The sequence below is a fragment of the Ornithorhynchus anatinus genome, chromosome 21, assembly GCF_004115215.2.
Source record: "Ornithorhynchus anatinus isolate Pmale09 chromosome 21, mOrnAna1.pri.v4, whole genome shotgun sequence".
In the NCBI taxonomy this organism is placed as follows: domain Eukaryota; kingdom Metazoa; phylum Chordata; class Mammalia; order Monotremata; family Ornithorhynchidae; genus Ornithorhynchus; species Ornithorhynchus anatinus.
Window position 1 is genome coordinate 8,662,896 of NC_041748.1, and position 20,421 is coordinate 8,683,316.

The 20,421-nt window shown below is 41.8% G+C and overlaps 1 protein-coding gene across 8 annotated transcripts in view; it reads left to right on the forward strand.

Moving 5' to 3' along the window:
• The window catches only part of ERMARD (ER membrane associated RNA degradation), a 59,801-nt gene that overhangs the window by 32,387 nt on the left and 6,993 nt on the right, over positions 1-20,421 (forward strand). For 3 of the 8 annotated variants that reach the window (XM_029049505.1, XM_029049512.1, XM_029049509.2), the window contains exons 10-16: positions 1,605-1,634; positions 3,832-3,900; positions 5,530-5,703; positions 9,115-9,198; positions 13,539-13,618; positions 17,645-17,773; positions 19,655-19,873. In XM_029049505.1, the coding sequence (XP_028905338.1) occupies positions 1,605-1,634; positions 3,832-3,900; positions 5,530-5,703; positions 9,115-9,198; positions 13,539-13,618; positions 17,645-17,773; positions 19,655-19,873 (785 nt within the window). Of the gene's footprint in view, positions 1-1,604; positions 1,635-3,831; positions 3,901-5,529; positions 5,704-5,751; positions 5,872-9,114; positions 9,199-13,538; positions 13,619-17,644; positions 17,774-19,654; positions 19,874-20,421 lie in introns of all 8 variants that reach the window. The other 5 variants (XM_029049507.1, XM_029049511.1, XM_029049510.1 and 2 more) reach the window with 5 other exon arrangements.

The window sequence follows — 20,421 nt, forward strand, 5'->3', positions numbered from 1 at the left end:
CCTACCTCCAGCCTCGCCATTATCCAATTCCTAATCTAATCTGCTTCCTGGATCATTTTTCTACTACCTCATTCTGCACACATCTCCCCCCTCCAAAAATTCCAACGTTTGTCCATCAACCTCCACATCAAGCAGAAACTCCTCCCCATCAGCTTTAAGGCACACAATTATTTCATTCCTATCACACTAATTCCTACAGCATCCCCCTCTAGACTGTGATCAAATTGTACTTTTCAAGTGCTTAGGACAGTGCTCTGCACACAGTAAGCGCTCAATAAATGTGCTTGAATGAATAATCCCCCTTTAGATTGTAAACTCCCTGTGGGCAGGGAATATCTGTTGTATTGTTCTTTCCCAACCACTTAATACAGTGCTGTGCACACACAGTAAGCGCTCAGTAAACAATATTGATTGGTATCTTCAAAGCCCTATTAAAATGGCATCTCCTCCAGGAAGCCTCCCCTGACAGGTCTATCATCTCCCCATTCCATTTTCTCTCCCTACCGCGTCCCCCAAGCACTTGAATCTGAATCCCTGAGAACTGAGATACTCACATATCCCCACAACCCCCACGGCACTTCTGTACATATCTTACTGCTTCTTCCTACCTGTAATTTATTTTAATGTCTGTCTCCCCCATTAGATTATAAACTGCCTGAGGGCAGAGCTAGTGTGAGCCCGTTATTGAGCAGGGATTGTCTCTATCTGTTGCCCGAATTGTACATTCCAAGTGCTTAGTACCGTGCTCTGCATATAGTAAGCGCTCAATAAATACTATTGAATGAATGTCTACTTTTGATACTCTACTTTCCCAAATGCTTAAAGGACTGTGCTTTGCACACAGTAAGGGCTCAGCAAACACAGTTAGTTGATTGATTGATTGAGTTGATAGAGAGGATCCCAACCCTCAAGAAGGTTTCAATCTAACCGGGAAAACAAACACTAAAGTAAATTACAGGAAGGCAGAAACAGTAGAGTATAAAGGGTCGGGTGTAAGTAGCCGAGTTTGAGGTGATGCAGAAGTGCCTAAGTGGCAGCTGGGGGGCCTTGGGGAGTGATTGCTGAGAGTTTGGGATTGTGAGCACAGGGTGGGAAGTAGGTGGAGCTGACATAGGGTAGTTAGAAAGGAGAAAGCAGGGTAAAACTAAGTCAGCAGCATGCTACCTATGGCAAAAGGCAGGGCAGGACTCAAACATGTTTTCAGAGTGAAGGTCCCACCTAGAACCCCGGTAATATTATCTTTGCTCTAGACACAAGAGCTTGAACAGAGAACCGGGACACAGGTTTAAAAATAATCCTGGAGACGGGAGCTGGGGAGACATAGGAAAGGAAAGGACTATTTCAAATCTGGAGGGGGAACGAAAACTGCTCAAAACAGGGGAAGGTGAGCCAGGAAAATTGATTTTCTACTCATGATTGGGTGCAACTTTGGTATCTGGACATAGTAAGCACCCCGGGGATATATCAGTAATTACTCTGTGACATGTTTCTGGATTTTATGTATTGTGGGGGTGAACGTAGCCTGGATTAATGCTTGTAAAACACTAGAATTAAGACTGAAAAATACCACTTGTTTTTAATTTTAATTGTTTTTCTTTCTGAAGCATTCAGCTCTCTACACCACATTTGATGAAGTAAGTAATTAAACCCTTAGATCCTTTGAAATGGCAATTTGATATTGGCATTTTGCTTGATCTTTGTATGATTTGTTTAAGGGTGTGATTCAATTCCAACCAAACTCCAGAAGTTAAAGGAAAACTAAGATTGAAGTTTTATTTTTAGCAACTATCAGCATCCTACAGCAGACATGACAGTTGCCAAGGGACTTGGCCTGTGCTTCTTTAATTGATGATGTAATTTATGAGAAGCAGCATAGTCTAGTGAAACAAGCATTAGTTTGGGAGTAAATTCTAATTACGGCTCTTGCCACTTACCTGCTGGGTGACCTTAAGCAAGCCACTTGTTTTCTTGGTGCCACAGTATACTCATCTGTTAAGTGGAGATTCAGTACCTGTTTTTTCTCTCCCTCAGTCTGTGACCCTCATGTGGGATAGGCTTGTGTCCGTCCTGATTATCTTGAAACTACCCCAGTGCTTAATTCAGAGCTTGGCACATAGTAAGTGCTTGACAAACTGAACTCTGATAAGTGTATTCTGTTTTTATATTCTTCTGGCACCTCTACCTTGATTTCTTTCATCCCTATTTTGGAAAGGAAGCTCTTCTTCAAGAGATGGTGGCAGGTTGGCTGGATTGCTACCTTTCAATTACAGCAGGATCTTTTGCTAATAGATTTTTTGGTGTCTTTTTTTTTAAATTCAATTTTCAATAAAGCTTTTCTGGGAAGATCAGCAATCTATTACCTGACCCAAGGTTGGAACATAAAGGAACAACCCTATCAGTATTGATTATAAATATGAATTCCTATCATTATGATTTGTGGTAGTTACTGAGCTCTTAATATGCATCAAGTATTGTGTGAAGCACCGGGTTAATTATAAGAGGGTCCGTAAGACCCAGCTGTCATCACATGATTTCAGTGGGGGCAGGACAGACACAGACAATAATAAGAATAAATGAACAGTAAAATCCTCCAGAGATTAAAGAAAGTCGAAAGAGTCTGTAATATAGGTCTGGAAGTAGTAGGTACTTGCCTCGCAGTTTAGTATGAATTCTTTGGACGGGCCGATCTTCCCTCTACCTTGGCTCCTGCCACTGAACTCTGCAGCTGTTCCAGACTTTACACTAATCTAGGAGGGGAATGCAAAGGCTCGGAAGCAAGCCAGTCATTCAGTCAATCGTATTTATTGAGCTCTTACTATGTGCACAGCACTGTACTAAGAGCTTGAGAGAGTACAGTATAACAATATAACAGACACATTCCCTGCCCGCAACGAGTTTACAGTCTAGAGGGGGAGACAGAAATTAATATAAATGAATTACAGATATGGACACAAGTGCTGTGGGTCTGGGAGGGGAGTGATGAATAAAGGGAGCAAATCAGGGTGACACAGAAGGGAGTAATAATAGTCATAGTCAATCTAGAATAAATCAATCTTCATTCATTCATTCATTCAATCATATTTATTGAGTGCTTACTGTATGAAGAGCACTGTACTAAGCGCTTGGAAAGTACAGTTGGGCAACAGATAGAGACAATCCCTGCCCAACAACAGTCTCACAGTCTAGAAGGGGGAGAGCTGATAATCGAGCGCTGATTATATGCAGAGCACTGTTCTAAGCTCTTGGGGGAGTACATGATAGCAGAGTTCCCTGCCAACAGTGAGCTTACAGACTAAAGAGGGATACAGACATTACTATAAATTATTCTTCACCATCGTGGGACTGGGCAGTTGTTTGCAGCTCTGAGGGCCCAGTAGCCAGGAGGTGTGTTCTGCCCACTTAAAGCTTTGGCAATCTGGTGGGGCTTCCTTCCCAGAGTGGCTAGAAAGAAAGGGGAAGCTGGTCCTTATTGGATTTAAAATATTTAGGGAAGACTTGTGGTTGGTAGCCATCTTGTTTTATTGCAGAGAGAATATATCCGCAATGTTATTATGAATGCATAGGTTCTTAAAAATGAAATTCAAACTTGAATCATTCTTTCTTATTCTGAGTTTTCTTAATATCCCTCTATAACCTCAGATAGGCTGTTGCTTTGATAAATACCTTCTGCCTTGATACTTGCAATGGCGTCTCCCTTTCTATTTCCCTTCCACAATAAAGAATTATCCCTCTTCGTTGAAGAGTGCTTTTATAACTTATAGTTGTACATTCTCCAGATGCTAACAAGTTTCCAATTGAAAAATTTCAGAATTTATTCCTTTGGCTTTTTAGATACTGGCAAGGCAGCTGGAAGATGAGCAGATCAACCAACTTCCGCCTTTCCTTGGAGAACCCACCATGGTAGTTGATTTGATTTTTCATATTTAAAATCTGCTTTTAGAGCAGATCTCAGAAAGTTATTTAGGTGTAAAATGCCAATTTGTGTTCAGCCAGGGCAAAAGATTTTCCAAAGGGGATCTGTACTGTAGTACTCTTAAACCTTATTTAGGTGAAAGGAGCAAGTTGAATCCATGTATGCTAGAGTTATTAACCCCAGACAACTAGATCTAAAATGCACCTACTTGATTTAGGATATAGTAATCTGTCCCATGTTGCTCTACTACATGGATCTAATAACATACATTCATCATAGGGACTCTGACCTGGAACTGCCTCTGTGCAGGTCCAAGCCTGGTTGGGAGAGTAGAGATAGAGTTAGATTCCTTGATAATGTTGACCCAAAGCCTGGTGTTTGGGGTGTCAGACTCTTGGGAGTAGAGGCAGAACAGTTCTTTAAAAAGCATTCTACCTCCCTTTATCCTTGGTGAGAAAACTTGAAAAAGGATACTCTCCTTGTATCTCTTCTCTAGCTGGGAATCTAAACTGGCTCATTGTTGGCAGGGAATGAGACTTCCAACCCTACCATAGTACACTCACCCAAGCACTTAGTACAGTGTTCTGCGCACAGTAAGTGCTCAATAAATACCACTGATGATGAATCACACACCAAACTTTATTCATCCAGAAGAAAATTTTGCCATGTAGTTGTGAAACCAACAAAAGTTCATAGGCAGGGCAAATGGGTTGGCATTTAAAAAGAGCTTGAAATACGTGCTCTGTATTGAACCGCAAGCCCTGTCAGGGTCACACCTGGAGAATTTCCAGTACTCCACCAGTCTCAGTTATGGGAGGGAGAGTCAAAAAGAGGCCTACCCATTCCATTCCTAGCTTGGCCAGGGGCTAGCGAGTGGAAGGCAATCTGTACCAGTCAAAACTCACCGATACTGGGCAGCAGCGGCACAGTAGAGAGTCGAGGGCGGAGACTCAAGTTTACTGTGCAGTAGGAGACAATGGTAAACCGCTTCTGGATTTTTACCAAGAAAAGTGTATGGGGACACTATCAGAACAATTGCAGATGGAGGTGGGGTGTTCTGGGAGAGATGTGTCCTTGGTGTCGCTATGGGTCGGAAACAACGGCATAGGACCAGACATTGAACCACAAACTTATTTCTTGGTTTATAGATTTTATAAAAAAAACCATAATGGGCTTGCCTTGTCTTGTCTTATGCCGTTGAGTAGTCTCCGATCCATAGCAATACCTTGGACATAACTCTCCCAGAACACCCCTACTCCACCTCCAATTATTCTGTGAGAGCTTTCTTGGTAAAAATCCGGAAGTGGTTTACCATTGCCACCTTCCACCCAGTAAACTGGAGCCCCCGCCCTCGACTCTCTCCCAAGCCACTGCTGCCCAGCAAAGGGGAGTTTTGACTTGTAGCAGATTGCCTTCCGCTCGCTAGTCATTGGCCAAGCTAGGAATGGAATGGGTGTGCCTCTGCTTGACTCTCCCTCCCATAGCTGAGACTGGTAGAGAAACTCTCCAAGTGCCACCCTGAGAGGGATAATGGGCTTGTAGGTAATTGAAATTAACAAAAATTCTCCATCTTATTGTATGTGTAATGTTATCTGCCCTATTTTTTTTGTCCTCAGGAATTTCTTTGGGACTTCTTGAACCATCAAGAGGGGCCACGTGTAAGAGATCATTTAAGTCACGGGGAGTTCAATTTACAGAAATTTCCAAAAGAAATAGCACATCAGATACTTGCATTTTCCATTGTACTTTTGCTCAGATTTGTTGGAGAAGAGGTTCTATCAGTTTTTAAGGTAAGGCTTTATTCAAAGCACACACTGAACTTGATTCTCCTGTTGCAGCTCCACAGCGTATATCAACATGGTCTTCAGGGTCATTCAGAAAGCCAGGCCTATTCATTGAAGATTTCTAACCAACAGTCACCTTCAAATCTTAACAGTAAACCTAACAGGCTCTTCATGGTGAGCAGTACACACGACCAGTTTCCTTGAACAATCTGACATAACTGTACTCCTGTACCCTGGTTAGCGAACTTAATTAGTTGCGTTAAGTGAAAGAGCACCATGTATAATTATATTGTACTCTCCCTAGCGCTTAGTACATTGCTCTGCACACAGTAAGCACTTAATAAATATGATTGAATGAATGAACGAAGTACAGTTTTCCATAGTTCCCCAAATCCCCCCAGTTGACTAATACTCTATAAATATATTTTAAAACAGTGATGAAAGCCCAGTAAATATAGTTTGATTATCAAATAGCAATGTACATATGTAACAATAGTGAGAGTTTGAATTTGATTTTTATGTAAAAAATTTTCAAAGTTATTTTTCTCATTCTATTCAGGAAAAGAGATGTTTCCATTATCTATGCTTACAATATTACTCCTTATCTATCGAAATGGGCTGCATTCAGTTATTCAAGTTGGTCAAAGTACTTCAGAAGAAGGGGAAGGGGAGTGTTTGAGCCAGTTAACCTTGACAGTGTTATCTTGAAATGAGAGAGCAACTGTAAGGCAAACCAGGATTCAGATTTAATAGCATTCTCATAAAAGATCATGAAAAGTGCATTAAGGTTGACGTCCAAGTAATGGCTTTAAAGTAAACTCAGTCAATTCAAAGGATGGATTGACATCCTACTCAATTTTATTACAATTTGGCTTCTCTTGTATTTAAATCCTTTTCATTCTACTCTTGAAAGCATTCCTTGTATCATACACATTACTGCCCATGTAACGATATATATATATCATATATACCATATGGAGCTTATCCCATAAGAAACAGGCACCAAATAAATTACTCTGAACATGCCCCTTATACTTCAGAGTGTTTTAGATCTCTTAATCACCTCCTACGTTGCACTCCATCCTGTATCCTGCACCCCCCACCTTGTTAGCAAGACCATCTTCCCCCACCCCCTCAGAATACCTGTTCTCTAGCTTTTTATTGCATTACCCAGTTGCAGCTCTGTAATGCACTATGGATATTGTTTGTGACTCTTCTGATTTTTTCCCCACTGTAAACTATCCTTCCCCTAGACTGTAAACGCGTTGTGGGCAGGGAATTTATCTACCAACTCTGTTACACTGTACTCTCCCAAGTGCTTAGTACAGTGCTGTGCACACAGTAAATGCTCAATAAATATGATTGATTAAATGATTGATCCTTCTGGTAAAAAACGGAGAGCTCACCCAAGTTAAGTAACCAGGAAAAGTTATAAACTGTGACAGGTTTGATGAAAAGAAGAAATTTTTAGATCAAAAAGGAGTGTGAAGAACATTCGGCAAGAGATGCCTAAGCTTTTAACAAAAGATTATTATTCAGACGTATCAAAAGCAGGAAGCTGACTTTCATTCAATCATTTTTATTGATCACTTACTGTGTGCTGACCATTGTTCTAAGTGCTTGGGAATGGAACTTAAATGGGACTTAAAGGGAAACAGCTTGTCCTAGTGGAAAGATCATGGGACTGGGAGTCCAAGGACCTGGGTTTTAATCCCTGCTCCACTACTTGTCTGCTGCATGACCTTAACTTCTCTGAACCTCCATTACCTCATCTGTAAAATGGGGATTAAGACTGTGAGCCCCATGTTGGATATTGCCTGTGTCTGGTATCTACCCCAGCACTTGATACAGCGTCTGGTCCATAGTAAGTGCTTAACAAATAGCATTTTAAAAAAAAGACATGGTAGAGCCACTTAATATAACTATTGTATTCAAAGTATTAGAACTAATGGTAATATTTATTGAGTGCCCGCTTAGAGTGGTGCACTGTGCTAGGTACTTTGGTAGTACAGACTAAAGAGATGGCACATTTTCTGCCCACAGGTATTTATAGTCTAACAGGAGGGACCGACATAAAAATATTTCCAACTAGAGCAGTCAAAATAAATAATTGAGAACACATATCTTTGTAAGTACTGAGAAGGGCATAAATTCAGAAATGATAAAGTTGGTCAAAGGGATTGATATAGCTTAGGGTGAAAGGAAATTAATCAAGGAAGGCTTCTGGGAGGAAGTGAAGTGAAAAGGATATAGCCAAAGGTACCATTGACTTTTTTGGTTCGGTTTTTATTGAGGAAGGTATTAGAGAAATTTCCACATGCAAATTGCTTTTTGTAGCAGATAAATCAGGAGGCTTGAATCCCAAGTTAAGGTAATTACACAGGATGTTTTAAATCAAATTGATAAAGCTGATGTAATAAATTACTGGAAACTGGGGAATCTTTTTTTTTAAATCAAGGAATTTTGAGACTTCTGGAAGAATATCAAGGGGAAATTGCAGAACTCATGGAAAAACTGTAATCTAGCATTAAAACAGCTACTCTACTGATGCTTGTGATTGACCAATATAACTTCACAGTTTCACAGTTAATAATCCTGGAAATTGTAGACCAGGTTTCTTTATCTGCAATGTAGTAGAATCTGTAATCTTCATCATTCACACTGCATAATGATATTTATACAGTTGCACAGCACTGTACTAACCAGTTGGAGGAGTACAATATGACATTAAAAGACACATTCCTTGCCCACAACAAGCTTACAGTCTAAAGGGAAAAGAAAGCAGATACATCTTCTATTGTATGTAGAGCATTGTTCTAAACACTTCTAACACACACACCAGGAGAACAAGATTGTCACTAATCTCCCACTACAGCCCAACCTGCACACTTTGCTCCTCTAGAGCCAGCTCGTTCTCTGTGCCCCATTGACCCCTTTCTCACATCCCTCCTCTGGCCTGGATATACACCCTGCATCTACACCAAACAAGCACTCTCCTCACCTTCGAAGGCTTAGTGAGGTCACATCTCATCCAAAAACCTTCCCTAATTAAGCACTCTTTTCTCCAACTATCACTCCCTTCTGCGTTGCCCATGACCTTGGGTCTATACCCTACCCTCAGCCCCACAGCAATTACGTGTATGTCTATATGAATATGTACATCTCCTTCTCTAGACTGTAAGCTCGCTATGGGCAGGGAATCTGTTTACTGTCTTATTGTACTCCCCCAATCGGCTTCTCCCTAGAGCTCCCTAAAGCTTAATCCAATGCTCTGCCACAGTAAGCACTCAATAAATACTATTGATTGATTGATTGCAGATGATCTGTTACTTTTATAAAAAAAGAGTCAGAATAATCTAAAAGTTATAGAAATTTAGTTAAATCTCTGTCTATTACTAACTTTTTTTTATAAATTAGGAGAATGCAACAATCAAAGCATTAATCGGCTGTGCGGATAGCTATCGTTCCCACTTCCATCCAGTTTCTCGGCTTAAAAAACAGGTAAGATTGTGCTCCTGCAAGGAGTTATTTTGGCAATAGTTTTCAATTTCATTTTCAATTTTCAGTTTCTCTATTTATCTTTTTGCTTATCTATTTGCTTATCTTTTCAATTTGTCTACAAGTCTATGAAGGAAGACCAGTTCCTCTTAAAGTGGCAGGCTTGGGTTCACACAGCTTCCCCAATATCAAGGTTCAGGGATTCCCTTTTGACTGTCTAGCAAATAGGATGCCTTTCCACTTCTTTCTCCCTTCATATCTGCCACCACTGGGGAGAAGCACACTGGGGAGAAGCCAACCCACAGAAACAGCTTGGGGAGAAACACCTCTAATAAATAAGTTAGAGTAGTGGGAAGTCTTGTGACTTTTGGACCAAGGATATCTATGACATGGAAGAGGGAGAAGTCAGAGAACTACTTCCTAGAAATGAGCAGTTGCTTTTCTTCTTGTTGATTTGTTTTTGCTGAATTTACCAGTATTGCTTCTTGCCCTAGTATCTGTTCTTGCCCTGCTTTTTGGACTGTGAGCTCCCTGTAAGCCAGAGGCTGTGTCTGAATTATCACCCTTGTACCTTTCCCCACCATTAGTAAGCATTTTGTGCATACCTAACAAGCATCATATAAGGGTAAAGTATATATTTCTAATGCAGGTCAGATTAGGGATTAGATTGCTAAAAATTCAAGACTGATATCAGTTGATTTCTTAAATGTACACAGTGAAACAGTAAAGCTTGCAGTTACCTTACCGCATACATTCCTAAGACCAAATGGAATTTAATAAAGTAGTCAAATTTAAATTTTGAAGTAAACACCTCCCTTCTGAATCAGTGATATTTATTAAGTGTTTATTCTATGCAGAACATTGTACTTAACACTTGAGTGAGTACACTAGAGCAAATGGACATAATCCCTGCCCTCAAGGAGTTTAAAATCTAGAGAAGTGTTAGGCTATCACTCCGAGATATTAAATGTAACTGTTGAATTGAAGATTTTATTGGTAAAATAGATCTGTGTTTCTTAATTTACCAGGGACTCATAAAACAGTCCCCTCTCAGGGTGACACCTGGAGAACTTCCAGTACTCTACCAGGCATGACTACAGGAGGGAGAGTCAAGCAGAGGCCTACCCATCCCATTCCTAACTTGGACAGTGGCTAATGAGTGGAAGGCAACTGCTATAAATCAAAACTCACCTGTGCTAGGCAGCAGATGCATGGGAGAGTCCAGGGCAGAGACTCGTTTACTGCAAGGAAGGAAGCAATGATAAACCACTTCCATATTTTTACCAACAAAACTCTATGGATACACTACCAGAATGATTGCGGATGGAAGTGGGGTGTTCTGGGAGAGATGTGTCTATGGTGTCGCTATGGGTCGGACACGAGAACATAAGGTAACAGCATAAAATACTCAAGTGCCCTATGATCAGTAGTAATCATATTAAGACTATTATTAATCTTAATGATAATAATGTACAAGCCCTGAAAGAAGCACTAGGGTAGATACGAGATAATCAGATCAGACCTATTCCCCTGCCCCAAATGGTGCTGAAAGTCTAAGTGGGAAGAGAATGGTCATTTAATCCCCATTTTACAGATGAAGAAACTGAAGCACCTAGATGTTTTGACTTGCCCAAGGTCACACAATAGGAAAGTGGCAGAGCTGGGATTAGAGCCCAGGTTCTCTGATTTCCAGGCCCAAGTTCTTTCCACTCATTCATTCATTCAACAGTATTAATTGAGCGCTTACTATGTGCAGAACACTGTACTAAGTGCTTGGAATATACAATTCGGCAACAGATAGAGACAATCCCTGCCCAATGACGGGCTTACAGCCTAATCAGGGGAGACAGACAAAAACAAGACAACATAATCACGATAAATAGAATCCAAGGGATGTACACCTCATTAACAAAATAAATAGGGTAATAAAAATATATACAAATGAGCGCAGTGCTGAGGGGAGGGGAAGGGAGAGGGGGAGGAGCAGAGGGAAAGGGGGCTTAGCTGAGGGAAGGTGAAGGAGGGAAGGGGGAGGGAGCAGAGGGTGGAGGGGGAGCAGAGAGGGAGCAGAGGGAGCAGAGGGAAAAGGGGAAGCACTCATCCAAGCTGCTTCTCAGTTTAAAATCTTTACATCTCTGGCTCAAATCCAGCTCATGTTGGAAGTGATCATTATGCCGTATTGTGTGTACAGGGTGGCCCCACAGCAATTAGTATATGATCTCACTTCCAATCTTCAGTAGGTGCCTACTCGAACTATTCACATTGCAGAAGTGATTTTTACAATTTTTCCTTTGTAAAGCACAGTGAAGTTGTCTGTGAGATCAAAATGGCACTGCTGAAATTGCCCTTGTATCCCTGAGTGGGACCGTGGTTGAGAGAGATTTTCTTGCACTGTTGTACAGGTGCTCATGAAAATACAGCCCTGAACCCTTTTTGGCCTTTGCTATTTGGAGTGATCATTGCTTAAGGTCCAGTGGTTAAGCGAGGAAAGTTATAATAATAATAATGGTATTTGTTAAGCACCTGAGTGAATACTAGCAAATTGGGTTGGTCACTGTCCCTGTCCCATGGGGGGCTCACAGTCTTGATCCCCATTTTACAGATGAGGTAACTGAAGCCCAGAGAAGTGAAGCAACTTGCCTTAGGCCACAAAGCAGAGAAGTGGCAGAGCCGGGATTAGAACCCATGACCTTCTGACCCCCAGGCCCATGCTGGATCTGCTATGCCGTGGCCTATCACCAAACACAACATGCACCTGAGATATTTTTTCTATAGGGTGATGGCTTGTTCTGAGCCACCTAGCCACCCACACTCTTTCACCCAGTTCCACTGACCGGTAGGGAGAAGGGACTCAATCTGTAGTCACAGAGCAGAATATCCCTGCAGCCTCAACAGTAGAAGACACCAATGTGTCCGCACCCATTTCCTAAGCCGTTTTTGAGTGTGAATTTCAGTTTGGCCCAGTAGGGGTCGAGGGATTCTTTTCCACTTTCCTGCCCAAGCCAGGGGAAAAGCAAAACATAAAAAATTAAAGGCAAAGAACAGTAACAACCAAAAGTGTATAGCTATTCAACACACCACCAGATAGACTGGAGCAGGAGAACAGCAGGAACCTTAGGATAGGTCACATGAGGCAGGCAGGGGTAATTGTTTCGTGAAGCAGTGTAACCTCTATCTCTATGTGGTTTTGGAAAGCCTCTTCCTGGCAATATCTGACTTTGAATCCATCCCCAGAGAGCCACCACTCTGATGAGTTTCAAACAGAAACTCGTCACCATTGGCTTTAAAGCATTCAATCATCTTGCCCCCTCCCATCTCACCTCGCTACTCTCCTACTATAACCCAGCCCACATACTTGGCTCCTGTGATGCTAACCTGATTCTGTGCCCCGAGCCCACCTATCCCCCGATGCCCACATCCCGCCTCTGGCCTGGAACGCCCTCCCTCCTCAAATCCGACAGACAAATACTCTCCCCTCCTTCAAAGCCTTGTTGAAGGCACATCTCCAAAAGGCCTTCCCAAACTAAAGCCCACTTTTCCTCATCTCCCACTCCCTTCTGAGTCACTCTGACTTGATCCCTTTGTTGTTCTCCACTCCCAGCTCCCCAGCATTTATGTACATATCTGTCATTTATTTATTTGAATTGTCTGTGTCCCCATCTAGACTGTAAACCTGTAGTGGGCAGGGAATGTTCATTCATTCAATTATATTTATTAAGTGCTTACTGTGTGTTGAGCTCTGTATTGTGGGCTTAGGTAGGTATAATGCAACAATAAGCAATGACAATCTCCTCAAGGCAATCCCTGCCCACAAAGAGCTCACAGTCTAGAAGCAGGGACACAGACATCAATACAAACAGACATCAATACAAATAAATAAAATTACAGATAAGTGCTGTGGGAATAGGTTGGGGAGGGGAGCAGGGATGAGGTATGAGAGTGAGCAAGAGAGAGAGAGATAGCATAAGAAAGAAACAGCAAATAGACCCAAATAGCTAACACATGACTGAATGGGATGCAGCAATGGAAAGGTGACCAATGGATCAATGACAACTTATGTAATATAATGGAATCATGCTTCACGTGGGAGGCTCCCACAAAATCAATTAACTTGATATCCCTGGAATGTTAATCCAGGCTTTCCCGGATCAGTAGACATGGTATTTCTCCAGAATCTCACAAGAATATAGTTGGACAAACACTAAGTAGAATGCTTCTGGGAAATCCGGTCAGTTTGCATTTTTTACACAAAAGTGCTTTAAGTGTAGTTTGAAAAGCATCATGTTTTGGATACAGTAATTTATAAATTCATTTTTTTAATAAAGTGAATTTGAACCCTGTAGGTACTGGACTGTGAGAAAAGCATAAGTGCCTGGAATCAGCTTCCAGTGGTGCCAGAAGAGCAAATACAGGAAGTAACCAGGTAAGCCTGAACCCTGATTTTTCCCAAGTACTTTTCACATCATTTTATCTTCCCAAAATCTTGTGAGGTAAGAAAGGCAGACATTATTTCCTCCATTTTACAGATAAGGAAACATCTAATACAGGGAAGGAAGGATGGATTCTGGAAATGTTATATAACAGGATTTGATGACAGACAGAATATGAAGCATGAAAGAGAGAGAGAGGAGTCAAGGATAATGCCAAGGCTAATCTCAAGGTTTGTGAGATAGGGAGGATGATGTATTTCTCAGCAATAATGGGGGAACGGGGAGGAGAGGATTTGAGCTGTTGAGGTTAAAGTGCCAGAAGGCCATCCACGTATAGATATCCTAGATGCAGGATGAGATCAGTCTGGCTCTTCCTGTATTTACTGAGCATTTACTATATGAAGAGCCCTCTACTCAATTCTTGGAAGAGTACCGTACAACGAAAGTAGCAGATACATTCCCTGCCCACAGTGAGCTCAGAGTCTAGAGGAGATGTGAGATAGCAGTCATCAAGGGTAGCAAGGTACATTTCAGGGGAGTCATCCTCATAGGGGTGGTAGTTGAATCTGTGGGACCAGATAAGCTTTCAGAAGGAGTCAGTGTAGATTGAGAAGAGGAGGAGACCCAGAACTTATCCATGTCTGTCAGAAAGGCAGAGGAAGAACTGGTGAAAGAGACTAAAAGGATTTGCCAAAGAGATAGGAGGAGAACCAGGAGAAGATATTGCCAGAGAAACCAAGGTTAGATGGTGTTTGCAGAAGGAAGGAGTGAGCCACTGTGTCACAGAGTCTCGACCAAGAGGTCGAGGTGGTTTGGAACAGAGTAGAATCCATTAAATTTGGCAAGAAGGAAGTTGCTGGTGACGTCTCTGAAAGTGATAACTTTGAAGAGAACAGTGTCGGGCACATAGTAGGTGCTTAACTTACAGATGAGGTAACTGAGGCCTAGAAAAGTGAAGTGACTTGCCCAAGGTCACACAGCAGACAAGTGGCAAAGCCAGAATTAAAACCCGAGTCCTTCTGACTCCCAGTCCTGTGCTTTATCCACTAGGCCACGCTGCTGCTTCAAGGAATTTATAAAGGAATTAAAGATCTGGAATAGTTGGAAAGGCTATTGGAGTCATTAAGGGACAAGTGACGTTGCAAGGAGGAGGAAAGTGCAGAGTTATTGCAGGTGAGGATGAGTTGGAAGTAGCCAAAGTTGGCCAAGCACCTGGATCCTCATTCCTCTCTCATTACAACCCAGCCCACACATTTTGCTCTTTTGTGTTGCTTTCCCAAGCACTTAGTACAGTGCTGTGCTTACAGTAAGCACTCAGTAAATACCACTGATTGATGGAGGGGGTAGGAGAAAAGGCAGTTTAGGGGGTTGTGGTCAGAGAGTGGGATCACCAAGTTGGTGGGGTTAGAAATGGTACAGTGACTAATGATGATGAGATCCAGCGCGTATGCAGTTGTTGAGTGGATGAGGAGGTTGGGAGCAACACATTTGAGCAGCACGTTTGAGGTTTTGGTGGGACATCCAAATAGAGATGTTTCGAAGGCAGGAAGAAATGCAAGACTGCAGAAAAAGAGATCAGGGCTGGAGATGTAGATTTGGGAATCAGCTACATGAAGTTGGTAGTTGAAGTCATGGGAATGAATGAGTTCTCCAAAGGAGTGGATTTAGATAGAGACTAGAAGGGGTCTCAGAACTGAGCCTTGAGGGACATTCACAGTTAGGGGGGTGGGAGGCAGAGGAGGCAGAAGAGACTGAGAATGAGCAGCCAGAGACTTTGGAGCAGAAACAGGAGAGGACTGTCAGCGAAGCCAAAGTTGGATAACACAGGAGAACGGGACGATCATCAGTGTCAAAGACAACTGAGAGGTTGGGGAGGATTAGAACGAAGTAGAGGCTGTTGAATTTGGGATGAAGCAGCTCAGTTAGTAATTGACTTGGGCTTCAGAGCAAAAGAAGGTGAGGAGTTGGGAGAATGGTGTGAAAGCAGCATTAATGGGTAAGGAGCAGCCTGATTCCTATCCCTTTCCTGGCAGGCCTGGGGGGAAGTGAAGAAGGTGAGGCCCTCTGAGAAGAGAACACTAGGGGAGAGGGTGTTTTCTGGAATGAGCCAGTTCTCAGGAGTGGTGATTGGATCAGGAACTAGACAAGGCTGAAAGGACATAGGATCCACATGCCACTTTTAGTTGGGGTTGTATGTCGGGAGGAGAAGAAGGGGGTGGTGTGAGGGGTGGGGTCGAGAGGGATGGGGGTGAGCTGATGTGCGATCCAGGGGGTGGAGGTTGTGAAGTGAGGTTGGAAAAAGTATGGGTCTGGAAGTCAGAGGACCTGGGTTCTATTCTCTAATTCCATGTGCCAGCTGTGTGACCTTGGGCAACTCATGTAACTTCTCTGGTCCTCAGTAACCTCATCTGTAAAATGGGGAGTAAAACGGTGAGCCCCATAGGTCCAAACTAATTAACTTGTATCTACCCCAGCACCTAGAACAGTGCTTAACACATAGTAAGCACTTAACAAATGCCATAAAAAAAATAGTAATCTAGTTCTGTCCTGAGAGGCTGCACCTCGGTAACGAGGCTATAAATTGCATTCTCAGTGTTTGGCACATAGTTAGCGCTTAACAAATATCATCATCATCATCATTATTATTATTGTTGTTATTCTGGCCACTTTAGTGGTAGTGGGGTGGAGGGAGGGGTCTAAATTCACAAACTTTTATCATGGTCACATAATTACATTGCTATTTGATTGAGCAACTTAATAAATATTGTTAACTGTATTGCAATTCTTATCTCTTTAAAATATTTGAATTGTTCTGGTCAGTTTTTTGAACCAGTTATATTAGATGTGCAGAACTACTATATTTAAATTCTTTCAACATATAGCATTTGCAGCACCTGACTGCTCTAAGGTATAATCTGATTTCTGCATATCAGGGTATACATCCCTCTTGCTTCACAGTAGAAGCTTATTACGTTCCATCATTTGTAGTTTGGCCCTAGACGGTAAACTCCTTGTGGGCTGGGTTCATATCTAGCAACTCTCTTCTACTGAACTTGTCCAAGCTCTTAGCACAGTGCTCTGCACATAGGAAGCGCTTAATAAATATCATTGATCGAAGATTTATTTACTGTAAATTTACTATTGGAAGGGTTAGCAAAATGCAAAATAAAGGAGTTCTGAATGCAGTGGGACCATAAATACTATTGCTTATTCCCTTTGAGCACAAGAGAGTTCTACAGCTTGGCCTCACAACCAGTTTCTTCCCTAAAGAAAATCATGTCTTCACCACGTTTCCACTTCATTCCCTTCTGCACACAGGAAGTCCACTTAGGCAAAATCTATGGTAAGCAGCATGATTTAGTGGAAAAAGCAAAGGCCTCTGAGTGGGAGAACTTGGACTCTAATCCTGGCTCTGTCACTTGCCAGCTGTGTGAACTTGGGCAAGTCATTTAACTTTGTGCCTCAGTTTCCTCAACTATAAAATGGAGATTCAATACCTGTTCTCCCTCTTAGACTGTGAACCCCATCTGGGACAGGGACTCTGTCCGATCTGATCAACTTGTATCTTCCCTAGCACTTAGAACGGTGCTTGACAAATTCATTCATTCATTAGTATTTATTGAGCGCTTACTATGTGCAGAGCACTGTACTAAGCGCTTGGAATGTACAATTCGACAAATAAATAAGCACTTAACAAATATCATAACAATAAAAGAGTCCTTTACAAGGAGTCTGGTAAAGCTGCTAAGAGAATATTAGGGTTTATCATGCCTATTGGTTCTTCTCCACAGCTCATATCAGGCCCTGTAAGGTGGATTTTGCTTGATCCAAAAGTCACGCTTCACAGAGTTTATTTTCCCCTCCACTCCTAAGGGGAAAATCAAACTAATTACCTCAAATTTATACATAAAGAAACAGAAGGGCTGGGTTTTGCCCAAGGCCCTCTAGCAGTCTATTGAAAAATTAATGTCATCAGTAAGATCGTTTTTTTATTCTGGTAAAAAATCATTTTTTTTTAGATTAGACAGCAGTTTGGAAACCAATGACTGTCAAGCTATGATTATAGAAATTTTCTCTGAACTGCAGCGTCACATGCCATGGAGACCTTACGTTTTCAATCATTTATTGGAAAATCCTACAACAGAGAAGTAAGTTTCAACATTTACTGAGGGTGCTTATCAATGCACTCTTTTAGAAAACAGGATGTCAATGTGTTTGAATTTCAAATATTTAAAAAATTTATAGACTTTTACTATCGGAGGAACCAGTGTAGTGATGGACATTCATTTGTTACGGCTCATAGGTTCATTAAATGCTTTGAACAAAACAGGCCTTTTCCCCTTGAATTATCAAGAGAGATGTGAAGTGTGAAAAGTGATGAAAATGATTAAAGAGTTAGAAAATGTACCCTATTAGAGAAGCTTAAGAGAACTGGTGTCTTAGCTTAAAAAAGAGAAGACTTTAAATGGGATAACTCAATGACTATCCTCATCTGCCTGTTTACTTGTTTTGATGTGTCTATATGTATAATTCTATTTATTTATATTGATGCCTTTTTACTTTTTTTGATGTCTGTCTCCCCCCTTCTAGACTGTAAGCCCGGTGTGGGCAGGCATTTTCTCTCTTAATTGCTGAACTGTATTTTCCAAGCGCTTAGTACAAAGCATGGCCTAGTGGCAAGAGCAAGGGCTTCAGAGTCAGGGGTCCTGGGTTCTAATCCCAGCTCTGCCACTTGTCTGCTGTGTGACCTTGGGCAAGCCATTTAACTTCTCTGGGCCTCAGTGACCTCATCTGTAAAATGGGGGACTATGAGGCCCATGTGGGACAACCTGCTTACCTTGTATCTACCCCAGCACTCAGAACAGTGCTTGGCACATAGTAAGCACTTAACAAATACCATAATTATAATTATTATTAGTAAGCACTCAATAAATATGATTGAATGAATGAAAGTCTTTGAAGGTTTTATATAGAAAGGATGCTACTGGTCTGTGATCACAGAAGACCATAAAAAAGGAAATTAATTCTGATAGTTCATTCATTCAATTGTATTTATTGAACGCTGTGTGCAGAATACTGTACTAAGCGCTTGGAATGTACAATTTGGCAACAGATAGAGACAATCCCTGCCTACAGGAAGGATTTTGGTTAGACATAATAATAATTATTATATATTATTATATATATGAATTGTATACTATATAATAATTATTATTATGGTATTTGTTAAATGCTTATTATGTGCCAGGCACTAGAGAAGCAGCGTGGCTTAGTAGAAAGAGCACAAGGTGGGGAGTCAGAGGACACGGGTTCTAATCCCGCCTCCACCACTTGTCTGCAGTGTGACTTGGGACAAGCCACTTCATTTTTCTAAGCCTCAATTACCTCATCTGTAAAATGGGAATTAAGACTGTGAGCCCTACGTGGGACAACCTGATTACCTTATAACTACCCCAGCACTTAGAATAGTGTGTGCCACAAAGTAAGTGCTTAACAAATACCATAATAATAATAATATTAAGCCCTGAGGTGGATACAAGCGAATCACGTTGGACACAGTCCGTCCCGCATAGGGCTCACAGATGAGGTAACTGAGGCACAGAGAATTGAAGTGGCTTGTCAAAGGCCACACAGCAGGAAAGTGGTGGAGTCAGGATTAGAACCCATGACCTTCTGACTCCCACACCCATGCTATATCCATTATGCCATGCCGCTCCTCTAATTCACAGAATTAACCAAAGGAGTAGCTAACCAAGGGAGGATGTGGAAACTCCCTCTCGAGATCCCTAATAAAAGTATTATCATTCATCTGTCCTGGTTGATTTATTTATTAGCCTCAAGACAGAGGGATGAGGAGAATCTATGGAAGTTTCCAACTTATATTATTCAATGCGACATTCTAATACTCTTTTATGTCAATTAAAATCCTGAACAGGATTGAAGTTATGAAAGTATCAACATTTTTTACAAGTGCATCTTATCTTTTCCAGAAATGTATGTAGTTTATTTTTTTTTCTCTTGTTTTTAAGCTGGTCCCAGTTGCTCAGTGAACTCTGTGGCCTGTCTGTCCGCACTTTATACTGTCCACGTTCCGTCCTGGAAGTGCTCACGATTCTCCGTAAAATCAGCAGACAATGCCTTCTGGTGTCTGATCAAGTTATTGCCATCACAGAAATTAGATATCAACAGTGGAGAAGCAAGACACTTCGATCCCGTCAGAGGCAAAACTATGTTCGAATGTTAAACAGGTTAAAAACCCTTTCTGGTCTTGAATGGGCACAGCTGTGGGAAGGATTGGGGGTATTCTGTAACTGCACACTTTGACTAGGATCTGAGTTAACTGTGTATGGGAATTCTTTATTACTTTAATGTGAAGAATCCCATTGGCTGAGTAGTATCCAAAGTCACGGTGGGAGTGCCTGGACCCCGGTTAGCCTTTGTTAGGTCCTAATACCGCTCAATTGTTCTGTTTTTCAAATGCAGCATGGGGAACTATCTCTCAATGCAAATCCTTGAACCCCTATCGCTTTCACCACCCTTTTACTGAAGCCTAGGCTTCCCCAGAAAGGCAAAAGCATTCACTGGGGACTAACTAGCCTACCACCCTCCCCACCCCACAAGGCTGCTTGCTGGAAAAGTACCTCCTTGCCCTCTCACAGCTTCTCGGGTCCATGTAACTCTCTGACACCGGAGTTTCTCCTCCACCTCCTGTCACAGAGACCTGAGATCTCAGTAACGTTCAATAGTTTCTTGATCTGGCAACAATGAAACCAATTCTGGCTCAAACTGCCTTTCC